At 40.5% G+C, this 23,359-nt stretch overlaps 14 protein-coding genes across 14 annotated transcripts; 7 read left to right on the forward strand and 7 right to left on the reverse strand.

Moving 5' to 3' along the window:
- Nucleotides 1–21: 21 nt before the first annotated feature.
- Nucleotides 22–774, reverse strand: FOA43_004347 (uncharacterized protein; the record flags this gene model as incomplete). The annotated part of the gene is made up of 1 exon (XM_038924590.1): nucleotides 22–774. The coding sequence occupies one exon, from the start codon at nucleotides 772–774 to the stop codon at nucleotides 22–24; it is 753 nt and encodes a 250-aa protein (XP_038780518.1).
- A 790-nt stretch (nucleotides 775–1,564) lies between these two features.
- Nucleotides 1,565–2,245, forward strand: FOA43_004348 (uncharacterized protein; the record flags this gene model as incomplete). Its single annotated transcript, XM_038924591.1, has 2 exons — nucleotides 1,565–2,105; nucleotides 2,199–2,245. The coding sequence occupies 2 exons, from the start codon at nucleotides 1,565–1,567 to the stop codon at nucleotides 2,243–2,245; spliced, it is 588 nt and encodes a 195-aa protein (XP_038780519.1).
- Nucleotides 2,246–2,334: 89 nt separating this feature from the next.
- FOA43_004349 (uncharacterized protein) lies at nucleotides 2,335–2,829 on the reverse strand (the record flags this gene model as incomplete). The annotated part of the gene is made up of 1 exon (XM_038924592.1): nucleotides 2,335–2,829. The coding sequence occupies one exon, from the start codon at nucleotides 2,827–2,829 to the stop codon at nucleotides 2,335–2,337; it is 495 nt and encodes a 164-aa protein (XP_038780520.1).
- Nucleotides 2,830–3,066: 237 nt separating this feature from the next.
- On the forward strand, nucleotides 3,067–3,633 carry SEC11 (Signal peptidase complex catalytic subunit; the record flags this gene model as incomplete). Its single annotated transcript, XM_038924593.1, has 1 exon — nucleotides 3,067–3,633. The coding sequence occupies one exon, from the start codon at nucleotides 3,067–3,069 to the stop codon at nucleotides 3,631–3,633; it is 567 nt and encodes a 188-aa protein (XP_038780521.1).
- Nucleotides 3,634–3,649: 16 nt separating this feature from the next.
- On the reverse strand, nucleotides 3,650–5,269 carry FOA43_004351 (uncharacterized protein; the record flags this gene model as incomplete). The annotated part of the gene is made up of 1 exon (XM_038924594.1): nucleotides 3,650–5,269. One exon carries the CDS (start codon nucleotides 5,267–5,269, stop codon nucleotides 3,650–3,652), a length of 1,620 nt encoding a protein of 539 aa, XP_038780522.1.
- Nucleotides 5,270–5,484: 215 nt separating this feature from the next.
- On the forward strand, nucleotides 5,485–6,055 carry ARC19 (Arp complex subunit; the record flags this gene model as incomplete). The annotated part of the gene is made up of 2 exons (XM_038924595.1): nucleotides 5,485–5,487; nucleotides 5,549–6,055. 2 exons carry the CDS (start codon nucleotides 5,485–5,487, stop codon nucleotides 6,053–6,055), a joined length of 510 nt encoding a protein of 169 aa, XP_038780523.1.
- Nucleotides 6,056–6,111: 56 nt separating this feature from the next.
- FOA43_004353 (uncharacterized protein) lies at nucleotides 6,112–8,487 on the reverse strand (the record flags this gene model as incomplete). Its single annotated transcript, XM_038924596.1, has 1 exon — nucleotides 6,112–8,487. The coding sequence occupies one exon, from the start codon at nucleotides 8,485–8,487 to the stop codon at nucleotides 6,112–6,114; it is 2,376 nt and encodes a 791-aa protein (XP_038780524.1).
- A 275-nt stretch (nucleotides 8,488–8,762) lies between these two features.
- Nucleotides 8,763–13,428, forward strand: FOA43_004354 (uncharacterized protein; the record flags this gene model as incomplete). Its single annotated transcript, XM_038924597.1, has 3 exons — nucleotides 8,763–10,067; nucleotides 10,197–10,592; nucleotides 10,882–13,428. The coding sequence occupies 3 exons, from the start codon at nucleotides 8,763–8,765 to the stop codon at nucleotides 13,426–13,428; spliced, it is 4,248 nt and encodes a 1,415-aa protein (XP_038780525.1).
- A 46-nt stretch (nucleotides 13,429–13,474) lies between these two features.
- On the reverse strand, nucleotides 13,475–14,212 carry FOA43_004355 (uncharacterized protein; the record flags this gene model as incomplete). Its single annotated transcript, XM_038924598.1, has 1 exon — nucleotides 13,475–14,212. The coding sequence occupies one exon, from the start codon at nucleotides 14,210–14,212 to the stop codon at nucleotides 13,475–13,477; it is 738 nt and encodes a 245-aa protein (XP_038780526.1).
- A 219-nt stretch (nucleotides 14,213–14,431) lies between these two features.
- On the forward strand, nucleotides 14,432–15,916 carry FOA43_004356 (uncharacterized protein; the record flags this gene model as incomplete). The annotated part of the gene is made up of 1 exon (XM_038924599.1): nucleotides 14,432–15,916. One exon carries the CDS (start codon nucleotides 14,432–14,434, stop codon nucleotides 15,914–15,916), a length of 1,485 nt encoding a protein of 494 aa, XP_038780527.1.
- Nucleotides 15,917–16,114: 198 nt separating this feature from the next.
- Nucleotides 16,115–16,978, forward strand: COX11 (Cytochrome c oxidase assembly protein cox11, mitochondrial; the record flags this gene model as incomplete). The annotated part of the gene is made up of 1 exon (XM_038924600.1): nucleotides 16,115–16,978. One exon carries the CDS (start codon nucleotides 16,115–16,117, stop codon nucleotides 16,976–16,978), a length of 864 nt encoding a protein of 287 aa, XP_038780528.1.
- Nucleotides 16,979–18,098: 1,120 nt separating this feature from the next.
- Nucleotides 18,099–19,083, reverse strand: ODC2 (Mitochondrial 2-oxodicarboxylate carrier 2; the record flags this gene model as incomplete). The annotated part of the gene is made up of 2 exons (XM_038924601.1): nucleotides 18,099–19,003; nucleotides 19,065–19,083. 2 exons carry the CDS (start codon nucleotides 19,081–19,083, stop codon nucleotides 18,099–18,101), a joined length of 924 nt encoding a protein of 307 aa, XP_038780529.1.
- A 597-nt stretch (nucleotides 19,084–19,680) lies between these two features.
- Nucleotides 19,681–20,208, forward strand: ISU1 (iron-binding protein; the record flags this gene model as incomplete). The annotated part of the gene is made up of 1 exon (XM_038924602.1): nucleotides 19,681–20,208. The coding sequence occupies one exon, from the start codon at nucleotides 19,681–19,683 to the stop codon at nucleotides 20,206–20,208; it is 528 nt and encodes a 175-aa protein (XP_038780530.1).
- A 319-nt stretch (nucleotides 20,209–20,527) lies between these two features.
- FOA43_004360 (uncharacterized protein) lies at nucleotides 20,528–22,417 on the reverse strand (the record flags this gene model as incomplete). Its single annotated transcript, XM_038924603.1, has 1 exon — nucleotides 20,528–22,417. One exon carries the CDS (start codon nucleotides 22,415–22,417, stop codon nucleotides 20,528–20,530), a length of 1,890 nt encoding a protein of 629 aa, XP_038780531.1.
- Between the last annotated feature and the right edge of the window lie 942 nt (nucleotides 22,418–23,359).

Raw genomic sequence — 23,359 nt, forward strand, 5'->3', positions numbered from 1 at the left:
TGTTAGTTAGCATTACAAAGCTCATGAGTCTAGGGCGTCTGCATATACGGAGTCTTCCTCTTCGTACTCTTCACTCTGGTTCTGTTTGCACCAGGACCGGAACCTCTTCTTGAGATCACCGGGACTAAGCTGGAACGGGTTCAATTTCTTATCCCATTTCATCGCCTCATAATCATCTCCATATTTGGCATTCAATCTATTGAGAAACTCCATATCAAACTCATTCATTTTTCTCTCTTTCTTCGCTTTATGTGACCTCGCCTCAAGCTGCTCGATAATCATGTTGGTCTTTTCAATTTGACTGTCTTCTTCTTCTTTATCTTCTTCTTCTTCATCCTTATCCTTATTCAACTTTTTGGTACCAAATATAATCTTCTCAGTCTTTCCATCCTTATCCTTTATTATTTTAGCTGTACCTTCCAAAATATTTGCCGGGTCATATGGATCAAAATTAGGATCATCTTCTGGCCTTTTCAACTCATCTTCCTCCTCATCCATGTCAAGATCTTGTGCTCCATCTAAATCCTCTCCATCATCGTCAACCTTAATCGGTTTTATGATTTTAACCTTCTTCTCAGATCCACCCGCTTTTCTTCCAAGTTTATATTTGAGCCCGAGTTTCGCATAGTTCTGAGATAGTGTAAGCTTCTGGTCCCAATGAGCAGCTATGACAGGATTACCAAAGTTGGACACCTTTCTGAACTTATCTTTACTTTTTCTAGACACTTTACGAACACTTGACTTCTGTGCTCTTCTTCTTCTAACGCTAACCATGATTTATGTGTTGTTTTTGATAAGTAAGACAAGGAGTTACAACCACGGAGAAAATATTGAATCCTGAAAATCTCAGTCTGAAAATTTTTTTTATAGTGCGATGCTCATTATCTTACTATGATAGGAGATTGGGGAGTGACAGCTATTACTTGACAGTAGGTCCTATTGATAAACCTGTTAGAAAAATCAAGCATACAATCGCTCAAAATACTCTCTTATCATCCATGGAGTAGTTCCGTTTGGTTATGTTTGCGTGATGATCATCTGAGTATTCTCACAGGAAGTCGAGATTCACCACCACTAATTTATTAGCTTACATTTAAGTCTCTATTTGGTCTCGACAGACGTTCAGCTGGTTTTCTGAATAAGCACGCCAGGTTTTCTGAAAAAGCACGGTACGTCCTCTTGGTCAGCACAGCACGTCCTCTCGATAAGCACAGCACGCCCTCTCAATAAGCACAGCACGTCCTCTCAATAAGGCCACCAAGTCCTCCGTACGACATACTACTCGTTGCGACCAAACTTTTTCTCTGCCTTTCGCGCTATGTCGGCTAGTAGCTGTCTATCCTGTCACCTTGATTGACCATAGTCATAGTCATAATCATCGCACTATCGACGTCAAAGAACAAAAAAAAAGTTGCAGATTGTTTATTGTTAGACATCTTATTTTCGTGTTAGTTGGGGTTAAATTTATCAATTCCAAACAATTTATATTCCTTTAACTACCAGAAGATTACCAAGTTCCAAGGAAACTCTTTTTTTCTTCCCCGCAATCTCATATTTGAATAAAATGACCGAGGAACAAAACCAAGAGTCTACAGAGGTTGTTTTAAAAGACGAGGAAGTTGAGCAACAAGAGCGCCAAGAGTTGGAGGATTTGCACGAGCCTCAAGAACCCCTTGAAGCCGCAGAGTCGTCACAGGCCGCGGAAATTGCTGACGGCGCGGACTTGGCAGACTCGGAAAATGCTGCAGAAGTCGCAGGCACGGGAGACCCTACGGTGGATGAAGAGAACTTGAAATTGGCACCACATCAGCCAAGTAATCAACGGGAAATCGATGCACGGTCAATCTACGTTGGTAACGTGGACTACACGGCAGTTCCTAACGATTTGAAAGACTTTTTTGGAGAATGTGGTGTAGTTAACAGAGTTACCATATTGTATAATAGATACACTGGAAGACCCAAGGGCTATTCCTACGTTGAATTTGAGGACAAGTCGTCCGTGGATCCTGCCGTTGCTTTGAACGGATCGGAATTTATAGGCCGAGCATTGACGATTGTTCAGAAAAGAACAAACTATCCGGGTTTGGGAAAGACTGGACGAGGCCGTGGACGCGGACGCGGAAGAGGACATGGTAGAGGATACAGGGGAAGATCTGGAGGGAGAGGAAGGGGTAGAGGAGGTGCTAGTGGGTCTGCAGATGAACCTCCATCTAGTGGCCCTAATGATTCGTCAATTATCGCCTAGTCTTTGTATACTACTTTTCGAGCTTAGTTAAATAATGAAGCTACTGTATGATAGCCCCAAAGTGATTATTATTAGTACAAGTAATTAAACTAGAATAGCCAGACCCAGAAGAAGATCAGAAACACAAAGCAAAAGAAACCCAACCAGATCTTCCAGCTGATTCCCGTCTTATCTGCCATAATCTTCATTCTCTTCATATTGCCCATAATTCTATGACCGGCAGCTTCCATGTTGGAACTCAAAGAACCCAAGTTGAGTCTCGATTGATTGATCTGGTCACCCATCTTTAAACTTAAGTCTTTCAGAGCGGAGATCTTCGATTGCATCACATTAACGGTTTCCTCATTTTGAGACTCCAATTGTGATAACATGGCCGCATTATAATCTCTTTTAGGCTCCTTGATGTATGGAGAGGATGATCTTCCTATGGAATCATCCGTATCGTAGTCAACAGGAGTGGCAGAATCCACATTACCGGCACCACCGTTGACTGAAGCACTACTATTAGAGCTAGGTATAGTCGAGAATAGTGCTGTTCGCCCTTCTCGTTGATGGACTTTCGACGAATAAAGCCTGGAACTCATGGCGGCAGAGAAGACAGTACAAGAGAAGTGGTATGGGTGTCCACTATCCCCCAAATATAGATCATTGCTCAGCCTCAAAAGGATAAAAAATGAAAAACCGAAAAAAAAAAAAATTGCATAGTGAAAGAAAACAAAGGGGAAACTTCTACTGTGGCGGTGCAAACCTCATAAGAAAAGTTCCAGCATGTCAGGTCAATTCGAGACCGTTTGGCTTGTTCTTGTTGTTATAAGCCAAAAATGAATCTAAAAACGCTTCGTATTCAACTAAACCAGGGCCTTGTCATGTCAATGGTGTTGGCTTCAGCGTTTGCTGTTTGGAAACTAATGAGTGTCATCACCATGTCAAACTCTCCCTTGGTTGTTGTGCTTTCTGGATCTATGGAACCCGCTTTCCAGAGAGGCGATATCTTGTTGCTATGGAACAGAGAGAAGTACTTGAATGTGGGAGATATTATTGTGTATAAAACTTCCGTCAGAGATGTTCCAATTGTCCATAGAATAGTGAGAGAACATGTTATAGAAGATGATCTTCCTAAGAGAAAGACGGGAAAGAACAAGAGTACAGTGGCAGCCAAGAGGAAAAGCCAAAAGATTCTCACGAAAGGCGATAATAACCAAGGCGATGACCTTCCTTTGTACGAGTACAATGTGAACTATTTAGATAGACAGAAGGATATCCTTGGAAGTGTTAAGGGATATATACCTAAGGTGGGCTACGTCACCATTCTCATAACGGAAAACAAGTACTTCAAGTACGCCATTGTCGGATTACTTGCCCTATCTGCACTCTTTAACCAAGAATAAATAAATAAATAAATATCTATTGTAAGATTCCGTACCCCATTCTTGCCAAGCGAGCCTTCTTTGGACCTGGTGAGCTACTACGACCCATAGTTTCCATCTTCCTTTTATTACTCACCTCTTCTTGTAGTAGTTCAAATACTTGGCCAATATCCTTATCATCACTATGGATGCCTCCGATTTCGTCCATCTTGGCCTTAAACGTATCTAGATTCCCTTCAAAGCTCTTGATGTTCAACTTATGGCTAGCCAACTTCTGCCGACACATATCTCTCTTTGCACGAACCAACTGGTTTTCTCTATCAAGAATATCCCAATAAATATCAATTGCTGATGATCCTTTGTGCCCACAGAGCTCTATAAATGCAGGTTTTTCCCTGATCAGATCCAGAAATTCAACCCATTTCATCTTGGCATTGAATGTTACATCTTCATGTTCAGACAGTCCCTCAAGAAGTTTCCGGAACCGATCTCTGGCCTGTCTGTCCACTCGATAGTTCAATCGACTGCTCTGTTTCATCTTATCTTCCAATTCTAAGTCTTTCTTTTCCATCTCAGACTCAAATATTCTCAAGGCATCAATCTTGTCAACTGTAGGATACTTACTCTCAAGATATAGACCATGTAACACCTCTTCAAATCGACTGTTGAACTTCCCTACTGCAGCAATTTGCTCTCTCAACTTACACAGCTGCTGCTTCTTAACATCGTCTATTTCTGCATCGTGCTTAGCCCTTAATTCATCCACATATTCTTTAAAGAACTCCTGCTTCAATTTACTAGGTATCACAGAACAGATAGGCTCATCGGTGAGCTCCTTGCCCACGCTTCTCCACCGTCTATAATATTCCACCTTATGCTCTTTCAAAACTTCCAAAAACTTCTTTTTATACGCCTGTTTGGACTTTTCAACTCTCTTATACTCTTCATCTGCTTTTCCAATCAGATATATCTGGTGCAATTGCTTCCTCATTAATGGGTCATGAATTCTCCAATATCGATCGTCTTCGATACATGAGCTCATCACTTTCGAAAACGGCCAACTAGAATCAATTTCTTTCTCTTTCAACATATCAACAAACCCTTGTTTGGCAATTTCATCCTCTTTATTATCTTCTTGATCTTCATGATCTTCGTTATTATCTACATTATGTTCAATATCATCCGAATATTCAGCAATTCCATCCTCTGACTTTGGTATTATCTCATTCAATCCCACAATATCATTGGCTCGACTCAAAGTTTTCTGCTTTATCAATGGTCCTTGTCCTTGTCCTCCTTCCTCCCAAACTTCTTCAGTTCGATCACCTAGTGAATTAATTCTGGACTCTCCATTCTCTTTCTCTTTCTCCTTCTCCTTCTCCTTCTGCCCTGGCCTTGTTTCCTTCACTTCTTCTTTCTTGAAATCCCTAATAACATCCTCAGGTAATTCCCAGACCGATTTCTCCGTCTTCTCATTAAAATAATATACTTCTCCTTCATCTGTCGTATACCTAGACCAATCATTCTTAGCTAATATCTTATCTATCTTGGAATCATCTCCACCAAATGATTTCGGTCTCTCCCATTGAGTTTCCTCTGTGTCTGAATTATAGTAATAAACACGACCTTTATCATCAACGATCTCTTCCCATGCCATGATGATCCGAATTTTGGCAAAAGAACTAAGGTTTCCATCCCTTCTTCCTTAATAATCCCTGAAAATTTATATCACCAGCTTGAGGTCTCGATTATGTAATCGTCTTGTTTGAGATTTGTCTTGTCATCGCGCTCCTGTTACTTACTTACTCAACAAGTGAGCAGCTACTCTTCTTGTACTACCTTAGATTATTGGCCTTCACACTCAATTCAAGCATGGTAAGTGTAAACTGATTACTCCAGAATATCTCTTTTTTCATATTACTAACCTGCAAACCAGTCCCAATCACTAAAGCCTTACCTCACAGCTGTTAGGCACACGTTGAATGCTGCCCTCTGTCTGGAGAACTTCTCCTCGCAAATTGTCGAAAGGCACAATTATCCAGAAATTGAAAACAAGAAAACTAAAGAGATCCTACTTAATCCCATGATCATATCAAGAAATGAAAAGGAAAGGGTACTAATTGAGCCAAGTATTAACTCCGTTAGAGTGTCCATCAAAATTAAGCAGAGCGATGAAATCGAAGGCATCTTAGTGGATAAGTTCACAAGATTTTTGACCAAACGAGCTGAAACTTTCTTTATTCTAAGACGAGTGCCTATAGAAGGCTATGACATCTCTTTCTTGATTACGAACGTTCACAACGAGGACATGCTCAAGAACAAATTGGTTGATTTCATCATTGAGTTCATGGAGGATGTCGATAAGGAAATCAGTGAGATGAAGTTGTTTTTAAATGCAAGAGCCAGATTCGTCGCCGAAACCTATTTAAGCACCTTCGATTAGAAATATCTATGTATATCAATTATATGACCATAACCATAACCATAATCCTCTTCTTCTCAATGTATCAATCCGCACGATAATAGCCTAAAGAGTTTCCGTGAAGTGGAACATTCCTGACCCTCGAACCTTTTCGATAAACTCTTGATTCTTAATTCAATAACTCCTATATCAGTTTCATGATACCATTCCAACAGTTGAACAAAACTGTTGTATTTAAACGAAGTAGTACCTTCCGTCACAAACACTTGGAAATTTCCCTCTTGGAAATGAATATCCGGAACAAAGACGACTGTTGGTGATTCTGAAGAAACTATGCTCCTCTTCGATGTGTCAATTCGTAGATTATATTCTCCGGTGGATAAATTCAGTTCCGAATTCACAACAACACCATTGATAAGCACCGGATATGGACGTATAATGGCCATTGGTGCTCGAATTCCTTCCACTATTGTTGAAAGTAACGATGGATCAGATCCCAACATCACTTCTAACTCCACAGTATCATCTCCCTTTCTGGATGAAGGACCAAGTGTAGGAGATTTGGCAGAAGACGATACTGAACTTGCCGTGGTGATCCATTCGGAATATTTGCACACTTTTCCATCAGCTAAAGAATCTGCACTACTTTGTACCGTATAGTCGATACTATTATGGAAAACGTTATTTTTGGAAAAGATCGAAAAGTCCTCCAAGTTCCAGTTATCACCCCATTTATGATTGTTCTCAGGATTGTAGCACCAGTATGAGAAGTTCAAGTTACTTCCGTCCAATGCGTACGCCATGGCATCGTTGGCAGCCTCCTGTGAACTGTAATCCCCATCGCTATATGCCTTCTTGTCATCCATATCAAATGGCATACCAGTCTCTGAAATGATGACGGGAACAGAATCTCCTGCATTCTCCTTACACTCTCTTTTCATTTCCAGAAGTTGCCTCTTCATCGACTCTCTGATGTTCTTCTCTCCAAAAACAATACCAAATATCGGATTGAGATACCGACCCCTCATAATACCCAATGTGTCCACGTTCATCTTTCTGTTCCAGCTCCTAAATATCAACGACATTCCATCATAGTAATGAATAGCTATTGCTGTACGGTCATCTACAAGATCGCTATCTTTTAATCGAGGAGGAATTTGGAGGACAGGAGCCTGAATTATCAAAAACATGTCTCTATCAATCTTTCTCATTCGAGATCTAAATTTGGCCCAAAATGAAAGAAATTGCGTGTTGATAAACATGTCTTCATCCAATTCACGTCCCATGATAGGATCCCTATGGAAATAGTCCGGCTTTAAAAGTTCACCACTATGCGAATCCCAGACACCGTGCTGAGCAAAGATACATTCGCCAAGCTTCCAATTCTCGTCTCTGTCAAATCCGTATCGTTTATCCATGCTATCGTCAGTAAGCCAAGCTTTTTCTCCCTTAGGATCAACTGCCAATGAGCCCTTCTTTCGAGGTCCGAACATGGTAAGTTGATAGACTTCTAAGACTTGTCGTCTGCCCATACCCATACGCATAGACTGAATAGCCCGGGGAGTTTCATCTAAACATAATGGTTGATCTTTTGGTAATTGAGATAAATCTTCGATTCCATAATAACCTTTACTTGGCTCGTTGAGACTCTCGACACCTAAAAAGGATGATTGAAAGAGCTCTGGGGCTTCATTTTTGATGCTTGATACCAAAAAAGCCACAGCGTTAATAAAATGATCCTGAAGATAGTCCTGGATATTTTGGTTGTCAATTATGGCCTTTGGAGTAAACATTTTACCTGAAAAAAACATAGTGAACATGGTTGCAGCGGCCAATCGGCTGCAGTTGGTACTCCACACCATCCTGGTGAAATTTTGAGGCTCTTTGCATAAGTTATGAAGCTTACAGGCACCGGTTACCTCAAAATTGAGAGGATTTAGACCTGCTGCACACAACGTCCATATCGGTGCACCACTGCCACCGCAGAATTTCGACCAAACATCCTGATGAGGATCCAAAAACACGTACAATCCACCCACCTCATCAATGATTTTAAGCAATTCAACAACATAATGAACGTAGTCAAGATCGTATATCTCCGGGCCTTCATGCTCAATTGCCTCCCAAGTAAACACAAATCGAATTGTGTTGTAGCCACACATTTTGATCCGAGTAAGATGCTCATAGGCCTCATCCAAGGGAAATGGCCGATTCACAAACGACACAGTGTCAGCTTCGCTGTAAAACCCGCACTTCTTAGGCCTCATATAGGTGGTCTGATAAGGAGCATAAGGCAATTTAGATGAGGAGGCAAAGTTTATTCCATGAAGAGTCACTCGACGTCCAGTACTAGGCTGAACGAAGTTCCCGTACTTATCAGTATCGAGTCTTTCTGTGCGTAAAAGACTTCGTAGCTTACCGACACTGGGCCTTTCATGATGTAGGTTAGCCATCAAATGGAAACAAAAAAAACAATTCTGTGGTGATGTTTTAAAGAAACAGACGAATGATAATCGAACAATCGGTCAAATCCCAATATCATCTCGTTGCGATACTCTTTGTCTTCTTCTATCTGAATCCGCGCCTTGAGATAAGATAAAGAACGAGAGACTCCCGCGAATCCTAAGCAGAACAACCATCGCCGGGCCGATCGCCGGGGAGGCCGATCGTCTCGCATATATTCAACTTAAGCTAACCATGCTTCAGTTCTTGCTGGACTCTCTCTTCAATGTTTGTTGTGATGATACTCTCTTATTATCTCCTGAGTATTGCTGTTGCGTTTCTTCTTCCACCGTTGTCTCAATGCTCCAACTCGGCTTCTAATACCACGGAAATCTCGTCTACCATATTTCCAGAAGAAGAAGAACCTTCCAACCTATGTACAGATATTGGAACAATTCCTGTGGAAGATCAATGTGTCTTTGCCATTGACCATTGTTTTCGTTATAAGCTTGGTGTCGTGGACCACTTCAGATTGTACTATTGTGTCAGTCAAACGAAAATCGTGAGGACATTTGTGATCTTACCACTCACTCTACTACTTCTTGTTGTATTGTTCATTTCGTTGGGTATTGCAGCAGGTGACTTTCTATGTCCCAACTTGAGTGCCATATCGAGCTTTCTTAGAATTCCTGATAACATATCAGGAATGACCTTATTGGCTTTAGGTAACGATTCTCCAGATATAATGAGCACTTACAGTTCTTTTAAGACAGATGCTGCCTCTTTGGCAGTTGGTGAACTAGTTGGTGCCGCTTTTTTCGTTACTTGCTTCGTTGTTGGAATTATGTCTATTATTCATCCTTTCACATTAATTCCAGAAAATGGTGATGCAGACGATTCGGAAGCTGATTATGACGATATGTATCACTTTGTTGTGACCAATGCTAAAATGGTGTATTTTAGAGACATAATATTCTTCATGTTCACCGTATTGCTTGTTTTAGCATTTCTTAGCAGGGGAGTGTTAACTACTCCTATGCTAATGATACTTGTCTTTTTACACATTGTATACACAGTGATGATTATATCATGGCAGTTCGTATCGTCTAAAAAGAAAAAAAGCATTGAAACAACAATTCGAATCAGAAATATGTATGATGATGACACTCCACTTCGCTTTAGTGGTGAAGAAGGTGTAGAATTGGACAATGAATATACATTCAACCCTGCCATTCTCAATAATTTTGAATTCTATTCAATATTGAACAACCTCACCAAGAACAGTGCCGTAAAATTCAAACTTTCCAATATTCCTAGATATTCGGACTCTCCTGGAGACTATGAAACTCGTTCAGTTAATGCCGCCATTGATTTAGGTACTGCAGCTAACGATGAATCGTCTTCAGAGACTTCATCCAGACAAGATCATGTGCAACAGCAAAATGATCAAAATGATGAATTTGAAGATGGCTTTCTGAAAAGAACGCTCAACTTGATTACAAAACCAATTCTGTTACTCATGACGTATACCGTTCCTAGAATGACCATCGATCATTACAATATCGAGTACAAATTCACATTTAAAGAGCTAGTCAGCCTTATTTCTTCTCTTTTACTCTGGCAATTCATATTTATTTATTCCTTCCTTTCAAACTGCACCATCTTGGCTAGGGTTATTTTCTTCCTATTTTCTCTCACTCTATCTTTTCTAACCTACCAGAATATGATTGTCTCTGGTCACCAATCAAACCTACTTAAGCTAGCTATTTCTGTTCTAGGATTTATTACAGCCATTTCATGGATTGGTATAATAGCAGACGAACTTATCAGCGATTTGAAGTTCATTTCTGTGGTGATGCATCTTTCTGAAGCAATCCTAGGATTGACGATATTTGCAATTGGCAATTCCGTGGGTGACTTAATCAGCGATATAGTGATTGCCAAATTAGGTTTTCCATTAATGGCTTTGGCAGCTTGCCTTGGTGGTCCATTAATGAATATGCTATTGGGTATTGGTATGAGTGGTTTACTTGCGGGCAGTAATATTCAACTCTCTTTAAGTGTGAACTTATACTTGAGTTGTTTCTTTGTTTTGATCAATCTAGTATTCATGATGGTCTATATTCCTTTCAACAACTGGAAATTTGATCGCTTTACTGGCTTTATCATGATTTCAACCTGGTGTACAGGAACATTAATTAATATTCTTATAGAGATCTTTTCTAAATAATGATGTCCTATCGACTTTCCTGATTCGGTAACTTAACTTTTAGTTGAGATCTTGGAGTCGCGCTTTTTCCAACAAGAAGAAATAAATAGAGATAAATAGGAAACATAAATAACGGAGAATCCGCCTTCTGCTTTTTTTCATTTGATTTGTTATCTCTTTGTAACTTTTGGCATAGGCAATTCACGCAACAAGGCCTGGTGCTATGGGAACGAGGTACAGACGTAACAGGGTTCAACCGAAGTCTATTGATGATCTCGGATCCGGTGCCGGTATTCATCCCACCTTTAAGAAAAGAACAGTCCTTGCTGATACTACCAATATACTGAAAAGGCCATTTATTGTTCCTTTCAAAAATCGTTCGAGGGTCACAAGAGTTTGTCATGGTAGGCAAAACGTTAGAAAAGCACGTCTAAAGGCCCCTAAATCATATGCTGAAGATGGTGGAGAAGAACTAATTATAAGCGATCCTGGATTCGATGCCTATGGCAATGGAACTGTAGAGAAAAGAAAACATGCTCTATTACCCCGAAATTTCATTGGTACGATGGAGCAGTCAAAACTGAAATTGACAAAGAGATTTGCGTTTCCCTTTAAAACGGGGAGGGAGAACGAAATGAGATACAGATACAACAGACCACCTCCTCCACTAGGAAATAGAAAGAAGGTGTTTTTCCCTCCAAAGCCGTTGCACGATCCCATGGCAGAGTATGCAATCGTTTTATATGATCCTACAGTTGACATAATTCAAGGAAGGAAGGATGATCAGGAAGAGAACGCGTTACCTACACCGGATCCTGCAGTGGAGGAAAGACCGGCCAGCTCAGGGAAGTACAAGAAAAGACCTCAAAAGACCATAAACGAGATGTTGGGAATTATTCCCGATTCAGATCCTACAAAGAACTTCCCTAATGTACCTGTGGTTATTGATCCTAAAGTTGCCAAGGTTTTGAGGCCCCATCAAATCTCTGGTGTCAAGTTTCTTTATCGATGCACTGCTGGTTTAGTGGATCCAAAGGCTAAGGGCTGTATCATGGCCGACGAAATGGGTCTTGGAAAGACTTTACAATGCATCGCGCTCATGTGGACGTTACTAAGACAAGGTCCTCGTGGTCGTAAAACCATCAGTAAATCTGTCATTGCGTGCCCCTCCTCCTTGGTGACGAATTGGGCCAATGAAATTGATAAGTGGCTCGGTAAGGGAACTTTGAACTACTTAGCCATGGACGGTAAAGGTTCCAAGGGTAGCAGCGTTGGCGAAGTGCTACAAACTTGGGCTGATGCGATGGGCCGTGCTGTTGTTAGGCCTGTTCTTATCATCAGCTATGAAACCTTGAGAAGGAACGTTTCTCGTCTAGCAGATTGTGAAATCGGTCTTATTCTCGCTGACGAGGGACATAGGCTTAAGAATGGAGACTCTTTGACCTTCAATGCACTTAACTCTCTCAACTGTGAGCGTCGTGTCATTCTATCTGGTACTCCTATTCAAAACGACTTATCCGAATACTTTTCTCTACTATCATTTGCCAATCCAGGATTATTAGGATCCAGAAACCAGTTCCGGAAAAGTTACGAGCTTGATATTTTGAGAGGTAGAGATTCCTTTTCTACCGATAAGGAACGTGCTAAAGGTGATGACAAATTACAGAAGCTTACTGATGTTGTTTCAAGATTTATTATTAGAAGAACAAATGATATTCTCTCGAAGTACTTACCCGTGAAGTATGAGTATGTTATTTTCTGCAACCTGTCCGATTTCCAGAAAAAGTTGTATAACCATTTCATCACTTCACCAGAGATTAGAAAGTTGATGAAGGGATTGCATTCACAGCCTTTGAAGGCTATTGGCCTCCTCAAAAAGCTCTGTAATCACCCCAATTTGCTAAAGCTCCCAGAGGATATTGAAGGCTGTGAGGGTTTGATTCCGGAGGATTATGAGGAACCAAATACATATGGAAGAAATGTAGAAATACAAACTTGGCACAGCGGAAAATTTGCAATGCTGGAACGGTTCCTTTACAAGATCAACAGAGAAACCGATGATAAGATTGTGGTAATCTCCAATTATACACAAACTTTGGATTTGGTGGAAAAATTATGTCGCCAACATCGGTTTGGTTCGTTGAGACTTGACGGAACTATGAATATCAACAAACGTCAAAAGTTTGTAGATCGTTTCAATGATCCAGAAGGGAGAGAATTTGTTTTTCTCTTGAGTTCCAAAGCTGGTGGTTGTGGCATTAACTTGATTGGTGCCAACCGTCTTGTTTTAATGGATCCAGATTGGAATCCAGCCTCGGATCAACAGGCTTTGGCCAGGATTTGGAGAGATGGCCAGAAAAAGCATTGCTTCATATATAGATTCATATCCACTGGTACCATAGAAGAGAAGATTTATCAAAGACAATCTGCCAAGATGCAGTTGTCGTCGTGCGTGGTGGATTCGAACGACGATGTGGAGAGGTTGTTTTCCAGAGACGCTTTGAAGAAGTTGTTTCAGTACAACAGAGATACCACATGTGAGACTCACGAGACTTTTAAGTGTAAGAGATGCGATCCTGCAACATTCAAACAGAAGATCAAGCCTTCTGCTATGCTTTACGGTGATGCTACCACTTGGAATCACATTAGTCATGACTGTTTGGCGGAAAACGAGGATTTCCTCATTCAGAACGAATCCCAATACGACACGATCAGTTACGCATTCCAGTATGTGTCCCACTAGAGATATATCATATATACAGACAGATATCAATACCCAAATGCCATTGTCAAGACCTGTTAATCCACGAGGGGATCCAGTACTCAATTTCATGGTCTTCACCCTGTTTATCGACCCAGAGTACTCCATTAGCCACCAAATCGTCCAAGCCGGTCTTACAACGAACCGTTCTCCATTGAAAGTTATCTCTAAGTATCCCCACGGATACATAGCCCAACAAATTTGCTGTAGAGAGAATGATGTTCTGGTCACTGCTAATTTCCTGTGCTGTGGACTTGATGTAATTTCGATGACCAATCACCAATAATTGAAGTTCATCTCCTAAAGCTTTTAAATGCTCCAGTGATCTAAGGATGTCAGCTTCACTAATTTCCAGCTTGAGATCGTCAGAAAACCACGTATCACTGTTTATCAATTTGATGAGGTCATTAACAAGGATAATGCCACCATTGAGGCTCTTTGTTAGTTTACAAACCTCGATGATCCGTAGAGCCAATTGATTGTATTTCTCCTCTTCGTCGATCTTCTCACCATCTACAGAGGATGACATTAACAATGGATCTATTCCAAAACTTTGACAGATCTCGCTGAATTCCGCACGGAATTGCGAATTGGATGATATCTCCTCGTTGTATTGTTTCTTGAACGAGATAAGTGCGTTCTGGAATACTTGAAGCTGAGTCTCTAACTCCTCTCTCTGTTCCTGGAGCAATTGCTGCCCCAAATTTTGATACTTATGTTTCTGTTTGGAGGCATTGTCAAACGATGCCAACCCTCGATTAGACATGGGTGAGTGCAGAACGATGACAAGGGGGGGAAAGGCATGCTCATCGAGAAGCATATATATATATATGTTTGGTGTACAGATGTATCCATGTTGATCGAGTCTCTCTCACTATTTTTGCCACTATGGCCACAGCGAACAATCCCCCAAAAAATAGTGAAGGAAAGTGAAAGTGAGTGCCCTTATCCCTTTTTCTCTTTGTAATCTGTAACTTCATTGGTCATGACCCAAGAAAAAGCTGTTCAAGCTCCCAAAAAGGTCGATACGACTCTTCCGGAAGAGGATAATGAAACTGTGGACATCTTGGATACTTTTAAAGAGTTTATCTCACTAATTGAGAAATCTGCAGAAGACTTCGACGCTCGTTACATCCTAAAGGTGTTTCGTGAGCTAACCACAGTTAGAAAAGAAATCAGTTCGGATACTCTTGTGTCATTGATTGAATATGTATATCCAGAAACGGGTAATTCAAAGACATCCTCGACCAAGGGCTATCTATTTCAGACATTGTCTGTAGATCCATCTTCTGAGATGGATACTAGGGATGATGTTGAAGGTAATGGGGAGAAGGTCGAATCCAAGAGATCCGATCCGATTGCTGAAGTGGATATCTTCATACATTTATTGGTTCAAATATATCTTCATGATCAGAAACAATACAAGAAGTTGCATGCTTTCAACATGCGTTGTATCGATGCATTGAAATCGTATGACAGAAGAACGATGGATTATATTCAAGCTAAAGTGTGGTACTATATCTTTAGATCATGCGAATTAGTTAGAGATTTGATTCCTATTAGAGCCGAATTGATGAGAGCTCTAAGAACAGCCACTCTAAGGCATGACACAGAGACCAGAGCGTCAACTATCTCGTTACTTCTCAGAGATTACTTGTTGACTAATGATATCAATCAGGCTTATAATTTGGTTGAAAAGACTGAATTTCCTCAGGATGCATCCAACTCTGTTGTTGCTAGATATTACTTTTACTTGGCTCGGATTCAAGCTATTCAGTTGGATTATTCCTCTGCCAACGAATGTGTCATTGCCGCTATCAGAAAATGTCCTCAGACTAAATCTGCACTTGGCTTCTTACAGACTGTGACAAAATTACACATATTGATTCAGTTACTGACGGGAGAAGTTCCGGACTTGACCACTTTTAGAGATCCACATCTGGAATCCTCACTAACTCCTTATTTGGCTGTGACTCGTGCCGTTAGATTGGGTGATCTTAAGATTTTCAATGCAGCTCTGGAAAAATATGGGGGTCATTTGAAAAGGGATGAAAATTACAATTTGGTGTTGAGATTGAGACAGAACGTGATCAAAACAGGAATAAGAATAATATCTCTCGCCTACAAGAGAATTTCTTTGAAAGACATCTGTATCAAGTTGCATCTTGACAGTGAGATAAGTTCTGAGTATATTGTCGCCAAAGCCATCAAGGATGGTGTTATTGATGCCTCGATCAACCATAAGGCTGGCTATATGCAATCTAAGGAATTGTTGGATGTATACTCTACCAGAGCTCCTCAATCGGAGTTTGATAGAAGAATTAAGTTTTGCATGTCTCTGCACGACGATAGTGTCAAGGCCATGAGGTATCCAATGAATATGAATAGGGTTGAGGACAAAGTTGATCCCGAGGCCCGCGAGAGAGAACAGGAATTGATACAGTATTTACAAGATGCAGATGGGTTTTGAATAATATAAATAATGTACTGCAAGAAATAGCTTTTGGTTCTGTGAGTTTCTCGGTATTTGGTTTTATAGACGAGACTCCAAATGAAACCTTAAATAAAAAAGAAAAAAATAAGATTAAGAAATTTATTAAGGCTATTTGAGGTTTTACGAGGCCCCGGAGTCAGGTGATCGATCCTTCCTTTACATTTCTGTAGAATAATGATGTTTCCATCATCTATTTCGCTTCTACGATTGGCTGTAAGAGGCGGGTTAGAATGTGAGCGACTTAGTGCAAGAGGTCTGTTTTCTAGACGGGCCTTCTCCATATCGAGTTTGAAGAGAGAGGAGGAGATTAAGAAAGAGACGGTTCAGAACCAAGAAAAGAGAGAATTGCCAAGACTTTCTAGAGAAGAATATGAAAAGTTTCGTGACGAATATTATTACAAGAAGAATCACGTGAACAAGGAAACAGCCATCAACTATTCCGTATCGTTAGCTTTACTGTTTCTAGCGCTCTCGTTCGCCTCGGTGCCCATTTATCGTGCCATTTGTAAACGTACAGGATGGGGAGGAACTCCTATCACGGATAAGACTAAGTTTACCTCTGATAAAATGGTTCCTGTGGATACCGATAAGAGAATTCGGGTGCAGTTCACTGCCGAGACTTCCAGCATGTTACCGTGGAAGTTTATCCCCCAGCAAAGAGAGGTGTATGTCATTCCAGGAGAGACTGCTTTGGCATTCTACAAGGCTAAGAATAGGTCTAATAAGGATATCACCGGAATGGCAACGTATTCTGTCACTCCGGATAATGTGGCACCTTATTTTAACAAGATTCAGTGCTTCTGCTTCGAAGAACAGAGACTAAATGCTGGTGAGGAGGTTGATATGCCTCTTTTCTTCTTTATTGATCCAGAATTTGCTACGGATCCATCTATGCGTAACATTGACGACATTGTTTTACATTATACATTCTTTAGAGCCACTCATGATAAAGACGAAGATAAGATTTTATCGGATGCAAGGGAAAAGATGAGTAAGGCCAACGAGGAGGCTTCAAAGGCTGCGGTGCAGCAAAACTGAGAATATTGAGCAGAGTTCATGTATATATATCATATAAAATAACAGTATTGCCTGGCAGCTTGAAAGCGTCGTCAGCCTTCTCGAAAGTAAACCTATGCGTAATCATCGGCATTACATTAACTTTACGTAAGCTATCAAGTCAACTATAGAGCATCTGAAGCAACCTTTGATGGTAATCTCATCCTCAGCAACTTCAGAAATAAGGGAATCTGTCCATATTTTCCACCGTTACCTACTTAACGTACTTGACCTTTTTTCATTAGCCAATCCATTTTCCATGGAACTGATTCGTTTACGAACAGCGATCTTCACTTTGACCCATCAAAGGCTTGACCAACTCCTGCAACAAAACAAATTTACCAACAGCCTTCTCCAATTTTGATTTCCGCTTGTTCAACAGTATAAACACAAACGGACAATGGTTCGCCTGATGCACCTTCTAAAAAAGCATTGTCTGGTAGCTTTATGCAGAGATCTTCTGCTAGCAAGTAGTACCGACATAAAGTACAGAAGACTGGAGGTGTAGCAGCAAATGCCATGTGTGGACATGAATTGTAGTGAGCAGATTTATATTCATGGGAATATCTGGAAGGAATTTCCCTCACAAGCAACACACTTACCAGTCTTTAAAGCTTTAAAGTCATCGCCAGCCTGATCAATAGTACCAGTAGATTTTTGACCTAGAATTGCTCCTTGGAAACAAAACCACCGCACAATCCTGTATTGTAGTAGAGATAAACAGAGTCACAAATACTAGCAATGTTCACATCATGGGGATTTTCGATTTGGGGAATAGGTCTATCCTCAAAAGTGAGATCTCCAATGCTTCTAAGAATAAAAGAAGGATTATCCGACATTTAACGATGTATATTCTCCAGCAGTGAATGATTTAGCAGAGGGGTAAACTTTTGGCAAATACGACACTTTAAAGATGTCACCACAGAAATATATGTCTTACAGATATAAGATTTAAAGATAGATATCACATTTTACATTATGACATCATGATGATTCCTCGAGATCTGAGATTGGGAGAATCACCGCGAATTATTACCAGAAAAGGAGATATCATGACAATGTATTTTGGCGGAATTAAATATAATAGTTCTATTGACGAAGGCTAATTCTCGTTCTTTCTAGCTGGCTTCTCCTTCTTGTAGTATATACCTCTAAAGAAATTCATGGTTGTGTTGTAAACGACTAACATGATACCACCTCCAGGTCCTAATCTAAGCACTTTAGGAACGAAACCTTTGTACATAGCTCTGAAACTTCCCTCACTAAACACTTTAACTAAAGATGGTAAGGCCCAATTGTACTTGGGAGGGGTACCAGGGATCCTTGGAGTACTTTGAATTCTAGACTTAATGACATCGAAAGGAGTGTTAAGCATAGTACCGACGGTTCCACCAACAAATCCACTAATCAAATCATTTCGAGTCTTCTCTGATTGGTTTGTAGGCTTTGGAAGCAAAGACTTCACCTGGAAGATCACACCAAAGTAGCCAGCATTCCAAATAGATTGTCTCCACATAGTGGCTTCTAATCCATTGTATAGAGACACAATACCTTCACCCTTGATAGTATTTTTGAGAACATCCCTAGCATTCTTATACTTCGAATTCTTATCCTGCAATCTAATTTTAATAAGTTCGAAAGGAACCACAACGAGTGACTCAGTAGCACCGGCCGTTGCACCTGTCAAGATTGACAACGACTGGGTCATCTTCTCTGTACCAAACTGTTTCCGATAGAACTTACCCCATTCGTCATTTGCAGCAAACTTAGTGGCTCTTTTAGGGGCTTCCATCAAAATAGGAGGTACAATACCTCTATACAAACTACCGAAGCCTTCACGTTTGATCATCTTGGAAAAGCAGTCGATGACACCTTTATACTCTGCCTGAGCACCTATACCCACTTGTAATTGCATTCTCGTCTTCACAACATCAAGAGGATACATGATAAGGACCTCCGAAATACCGGCCATGGCACCTGCCATGAATTGGTAAATGAAAGGTAGAGCTGGAAAAGCAACTAGTTAGTAAGTTGGGGAATTAAGAATAGTTGGCGATAAGCCACTTACGTTTCTCTTCAGTAGACATGATTCTGTGAAGCTAAGATTTCTATGCTTTTGTAAAAGAAGAAGCATAGAAACCACTCAGATCTTTGCTGCGAATGAAAAGAAATCTTTATCAGTATCCAAACATGGAATCTCCGGTACAGGAGTAGAACAATGCCAGCCGAAAAATTTTAGTTAGTCATTCTCCCTAGTTGGCCATTTTGTGTACAGAGAGAAAGCAAAAATAGAATTTGAGATTGATAGTTAGCCGTTTCGATTAATAACTGCATATGCATTAAGCATATATTGCCGCTCCACCAGACTCAGCATTCATCATTGAACAAAGCCCTATCGGTGCCGACCACATCAATGCCCTTACACCCGTACACCAATATGAAGGACGAGTGGGGAAGCAAGGTGAATGACGAACGACACCAGCTCTTCGCGGAAGAGAAAAGCTAAAACCGATAATTCCTCTGAAATTAATAGACGCGCTTTATGAAGGCCCGAACCGATCGGAATCTGGAGAAAGTACAAAACGTTCTTTCTGTCTTGCTTCTTTTTGCCTCTTTCTTTCTTTATTCCCAGTTACTTGTTTTTTGTATCTTCAGGGTTTGACCAATCAAATTTGCCTGCTGTGATGTTCTCAAGACAGTTTATAAGACAGGGTATTGCACTTACGCAAAGGAAGTCGTGCAATTACATCGCTATTTCACGTCGATTCTACCATCCAAAGGTTATTGATCACTATCAAAACCCAAGAAATGTCGGCACAATGGATAAGAATCTGCCGAATGTCGGAACGGGACTTGTTGGCGCTCCAGCTTGTGGCGATGTGATGAGATTGCAGATAAAGGTGAATGATGCTACTGGTGTCATTGAAGATGTGAAATTTAAGACGTTTGGATGTGGTTCTGCCATTGCTTCTTCATCGTTTGCAACAGAGATGGTGAAGGGTATGACACTTGAGGAAGCTGGTAAGATTAAGAATACTACTATAGCCAAAGAGCTTTCTCTTCCACCAGTTAAACTTCATTGCTCTATGTTAGCTGAAGATGCCATTAAAAGTGCTATTAAGGACTACAAGTCTAAGAGACAGAGCAGAAAGCCTACTCTAGGACCCGAGGCTGAAAAGTCCGACTTTAAGCCTGCTACTACCACTGCTTGAATTGCAGAGTCATTGTGCACAATGGAACGTGTACTTTAATCTTTATATAGGTTTGTGTGCTATATAATTACCTTCCTATCTAACCTCCTCCGTCTATTACATTCCCGATATTTTTGCGTTTCTCAGATTTTCTTCTAGTAAATATAGTATACTACTTAATCTATCTCATCTTCTGTTCTGGGTCTTTTCGTATCGCCGATATCTCCCTACTGATTTTATTAGTTTTTTTTTCATTATTAAGCATAGCGATACGTCTCGGCCTTTTTGCCTATTTAGTACGTCTGTATTTCTGCATATTTACAACGTGCATAGGTTTCCATCATCTCTCTAACTTCTGTTCAGCAAGACTCAAAATTCCAACACCATCAACATAATCATCCCAAAGATCCTTAGTACCCTGAACTGGATCAACATAATCATCCCAGTTGTAATTGGCGTTAAGCCATTCACCGTAATCGCCAACCTGATCTAGTCCTTTAGTCTCCACCAGGTATGACCACAACGACTTGTAACATCCACCGAGAGCACATGCATCGCTCAAATCAATACGGTAGTTACCTTTCAAGGCACCGAAAATCTCACAATACTTCTTGACAATGGACAAGTTCTTGGATGAGCCACCAACGAAGAACACTTTGTTTGGCTTAGACACCAAAGCTGCCGGTGTCTGGTAAATACCATCTGACTGGATGTCTCCATATCTATCAGCAAGCTTCTCAAGAACAGCTAATTCATGCTGAGAAAACTTTGAAGCAACCTCTTTATAATGAGTAGTACGGTTCACCTTCTTGGCTTTACCAAACGCAGAACCGGTATTCTCAAGCATAGGACCTGCACGTAATCTGCAACTTAATGCCTGAGACTCGATAATAGAAGCAACATCTTCCTCCACTGACCACTTCTGTCCCTTTGAAAGCTCTACAAGCTCCTTCTGATCAAGATGGTACTGAAATCTTCTTTCACAAATCTTTGCATTTGGAATGATTTCTCCCTTAGGGAAGTAGATACCGAGCTCTAGCTTGCCGTTCAAAGGTTTCGATTCATCCAAAATAGTATCAAACTTATCCCATGAATTGGCAGGAGTACCATACTTTTTGTTGATAGCTTCTCTAACCTTCTCTCTAGCTAATGCACCATTACAGTAGCACAACATACCCATGTAATGCTCTGGGATAGTCGGATGTTTGAATATATGGTAACTAGCACTTGGCTTATAGCTATTAGTGACAAGCAAAACTGTGGTAGAAGTACCCATAGACACCAAAATATCATTGTTAGCCAATGGAAGAGCCAAAATAGTTGCATTGTTATCACCCGTGAATGGGTAAACCTTACAGTCAGGCGAGAATCCATACTTCTGAACAAAGTACTTGCCTATATTACCAACGGACCTGTAACCGATAGGCTGTACAGGACCCAATTTCTGCTTCAAATCCTTCACACCCTTGGCTCTGGTAGCCTCATCAGCACCGTCAATCTTAGGAGAGGTACCCGCAGCTAAAGCAATAAGATCTTCATCAAACCTGGAGTTCTTGATGTCGTACAAGTTCATACCACAGGCATCTGATTCTTCAAGCCGTTGAAGCTTAGTGGAAAGCAACGAGCAAAGGAAACTAGACACTAAAGATATACGGTAGGTCTTTTGGTAAAGGTCAGGGTCCTTTCTGGTAGCCATTTTTCTGATCTGGGGACCAGTGAACCGGTAATGAGCACGGGAGCCAGTGATATCACTCAATTCCTGAGAACCACCGACCTGTTTTTCAAAAGCTTCAATTTCAGGAGCAGTCGAATGATCCTGCCAATTGGGGGCAATCTGGAAGGTAAATCCATTAGGAGAAAGTTGCTCAACAAGTGTCTTGGAGGTGCTCAACTTCCCAAAAAGCTCTGAAGCTTCTCTGGACCAATAGACGGAACCATGCTGTTGACAAGAACCAGACATAGCTCTAACCTTCTCAAATGGGAAATTATCATCCTCCATTCTCTTGAACACGAGTTCAACAGCCTCGATCCACATAGCAACAGGGGCACAAATCTCACCGGTTTCTTCAACTGAAATGACACCGTTTTTGATGTGATAAACACCACCATAATCGGCATCAAAATCGACTTTATAAGTCTTGTGATGCTTCAAGTTGGCATAGGTTGAAATCACCTTCAATTGTTGGGTAGAAAGATCGAACCCCAAGAAAAGGGAGTCATCGGCAGTCATTTTTTTTTTCGTTAGTTTAGTGACTCTAAAATTGTATGGATATGTTGCTGTTGTTCTGAACAAATTGTGCACTTTTAGAAGGTAGCCACTTTAAAGGATGCTCTCTATATTTAGGCAAAGGTGGTAAAGTAATCAGCAAAGTAAGCAGACAAAAAGTTAAGAAACCAAATACGGTGTAAGTAATATCTTGTGTCAAGTAACCAGCAATAAGACTAACTATTGCACCAAGAATAAGAACTGAATTAGTAATGTATCTTACTAGCTTTTGTCCTTCGTAATCAATATTAGCTTCAAAAAACTGTGCAATTGAATCCATGCTGAAAGAAAAAATCAACCGTCTTATAAATGAATTGTTCCACACTGTAAGAAGTCACTGTTTTAATGAATATGCAAAGTAAAATGAATGGGACCCCGTTCCAGTGTGCTGCTGCCTGTTTATTTAGATGTGTCTCGACATCACGTAAGAACGCTACCAATCTCCGAAATTTTTGGAAATTTGGAGCGGAAATTTTTTTTATTTTTGGATTCGCTCGCAAATTTCATTGCCAGCGGAACAATTTATTCCGGCAAGTCCTTCAATATAAAGCGAGTCTGGAGTATCCATGTAACTAATGTGAGACAACGAGACGATAATCAAAAGTGATTATTCGGCGACCAATCGATCATTCAGTCACTAGAAATTAAAAATCAGAACACCTTTGAAATGAAGGCCCGGAAACTTTCATTACCGTCCCCGAATCAGCCGATCGAGTCCGGGACAATGGACATCTGATTAACCGACTGTCACTATATACTCTAAAATATTAGACCCACAATATGCTATTCTTTGATTGTGGACGGTGGTTTGATTTCAGCTTTTAATTTTCATTTCTCATCTTTTCAAACCCGATCAATTTGTTTACTATTCATCCATGTACACAATATACTCATCTTAGGAGTTTA

This window comes from Brettanomyces nanus, chromosome 4 (assembly GCF_011074865.1).
Source record: "Brettanomyces nanus chromosome 4, complete sequence".
Taxonomy (NCBI): Eukaryota; Fungi; Ascomycota; class Pichiomycetes; order Pichiales; family Pichiaceae; genus Brettanomyces; species Brettanomyces nanus.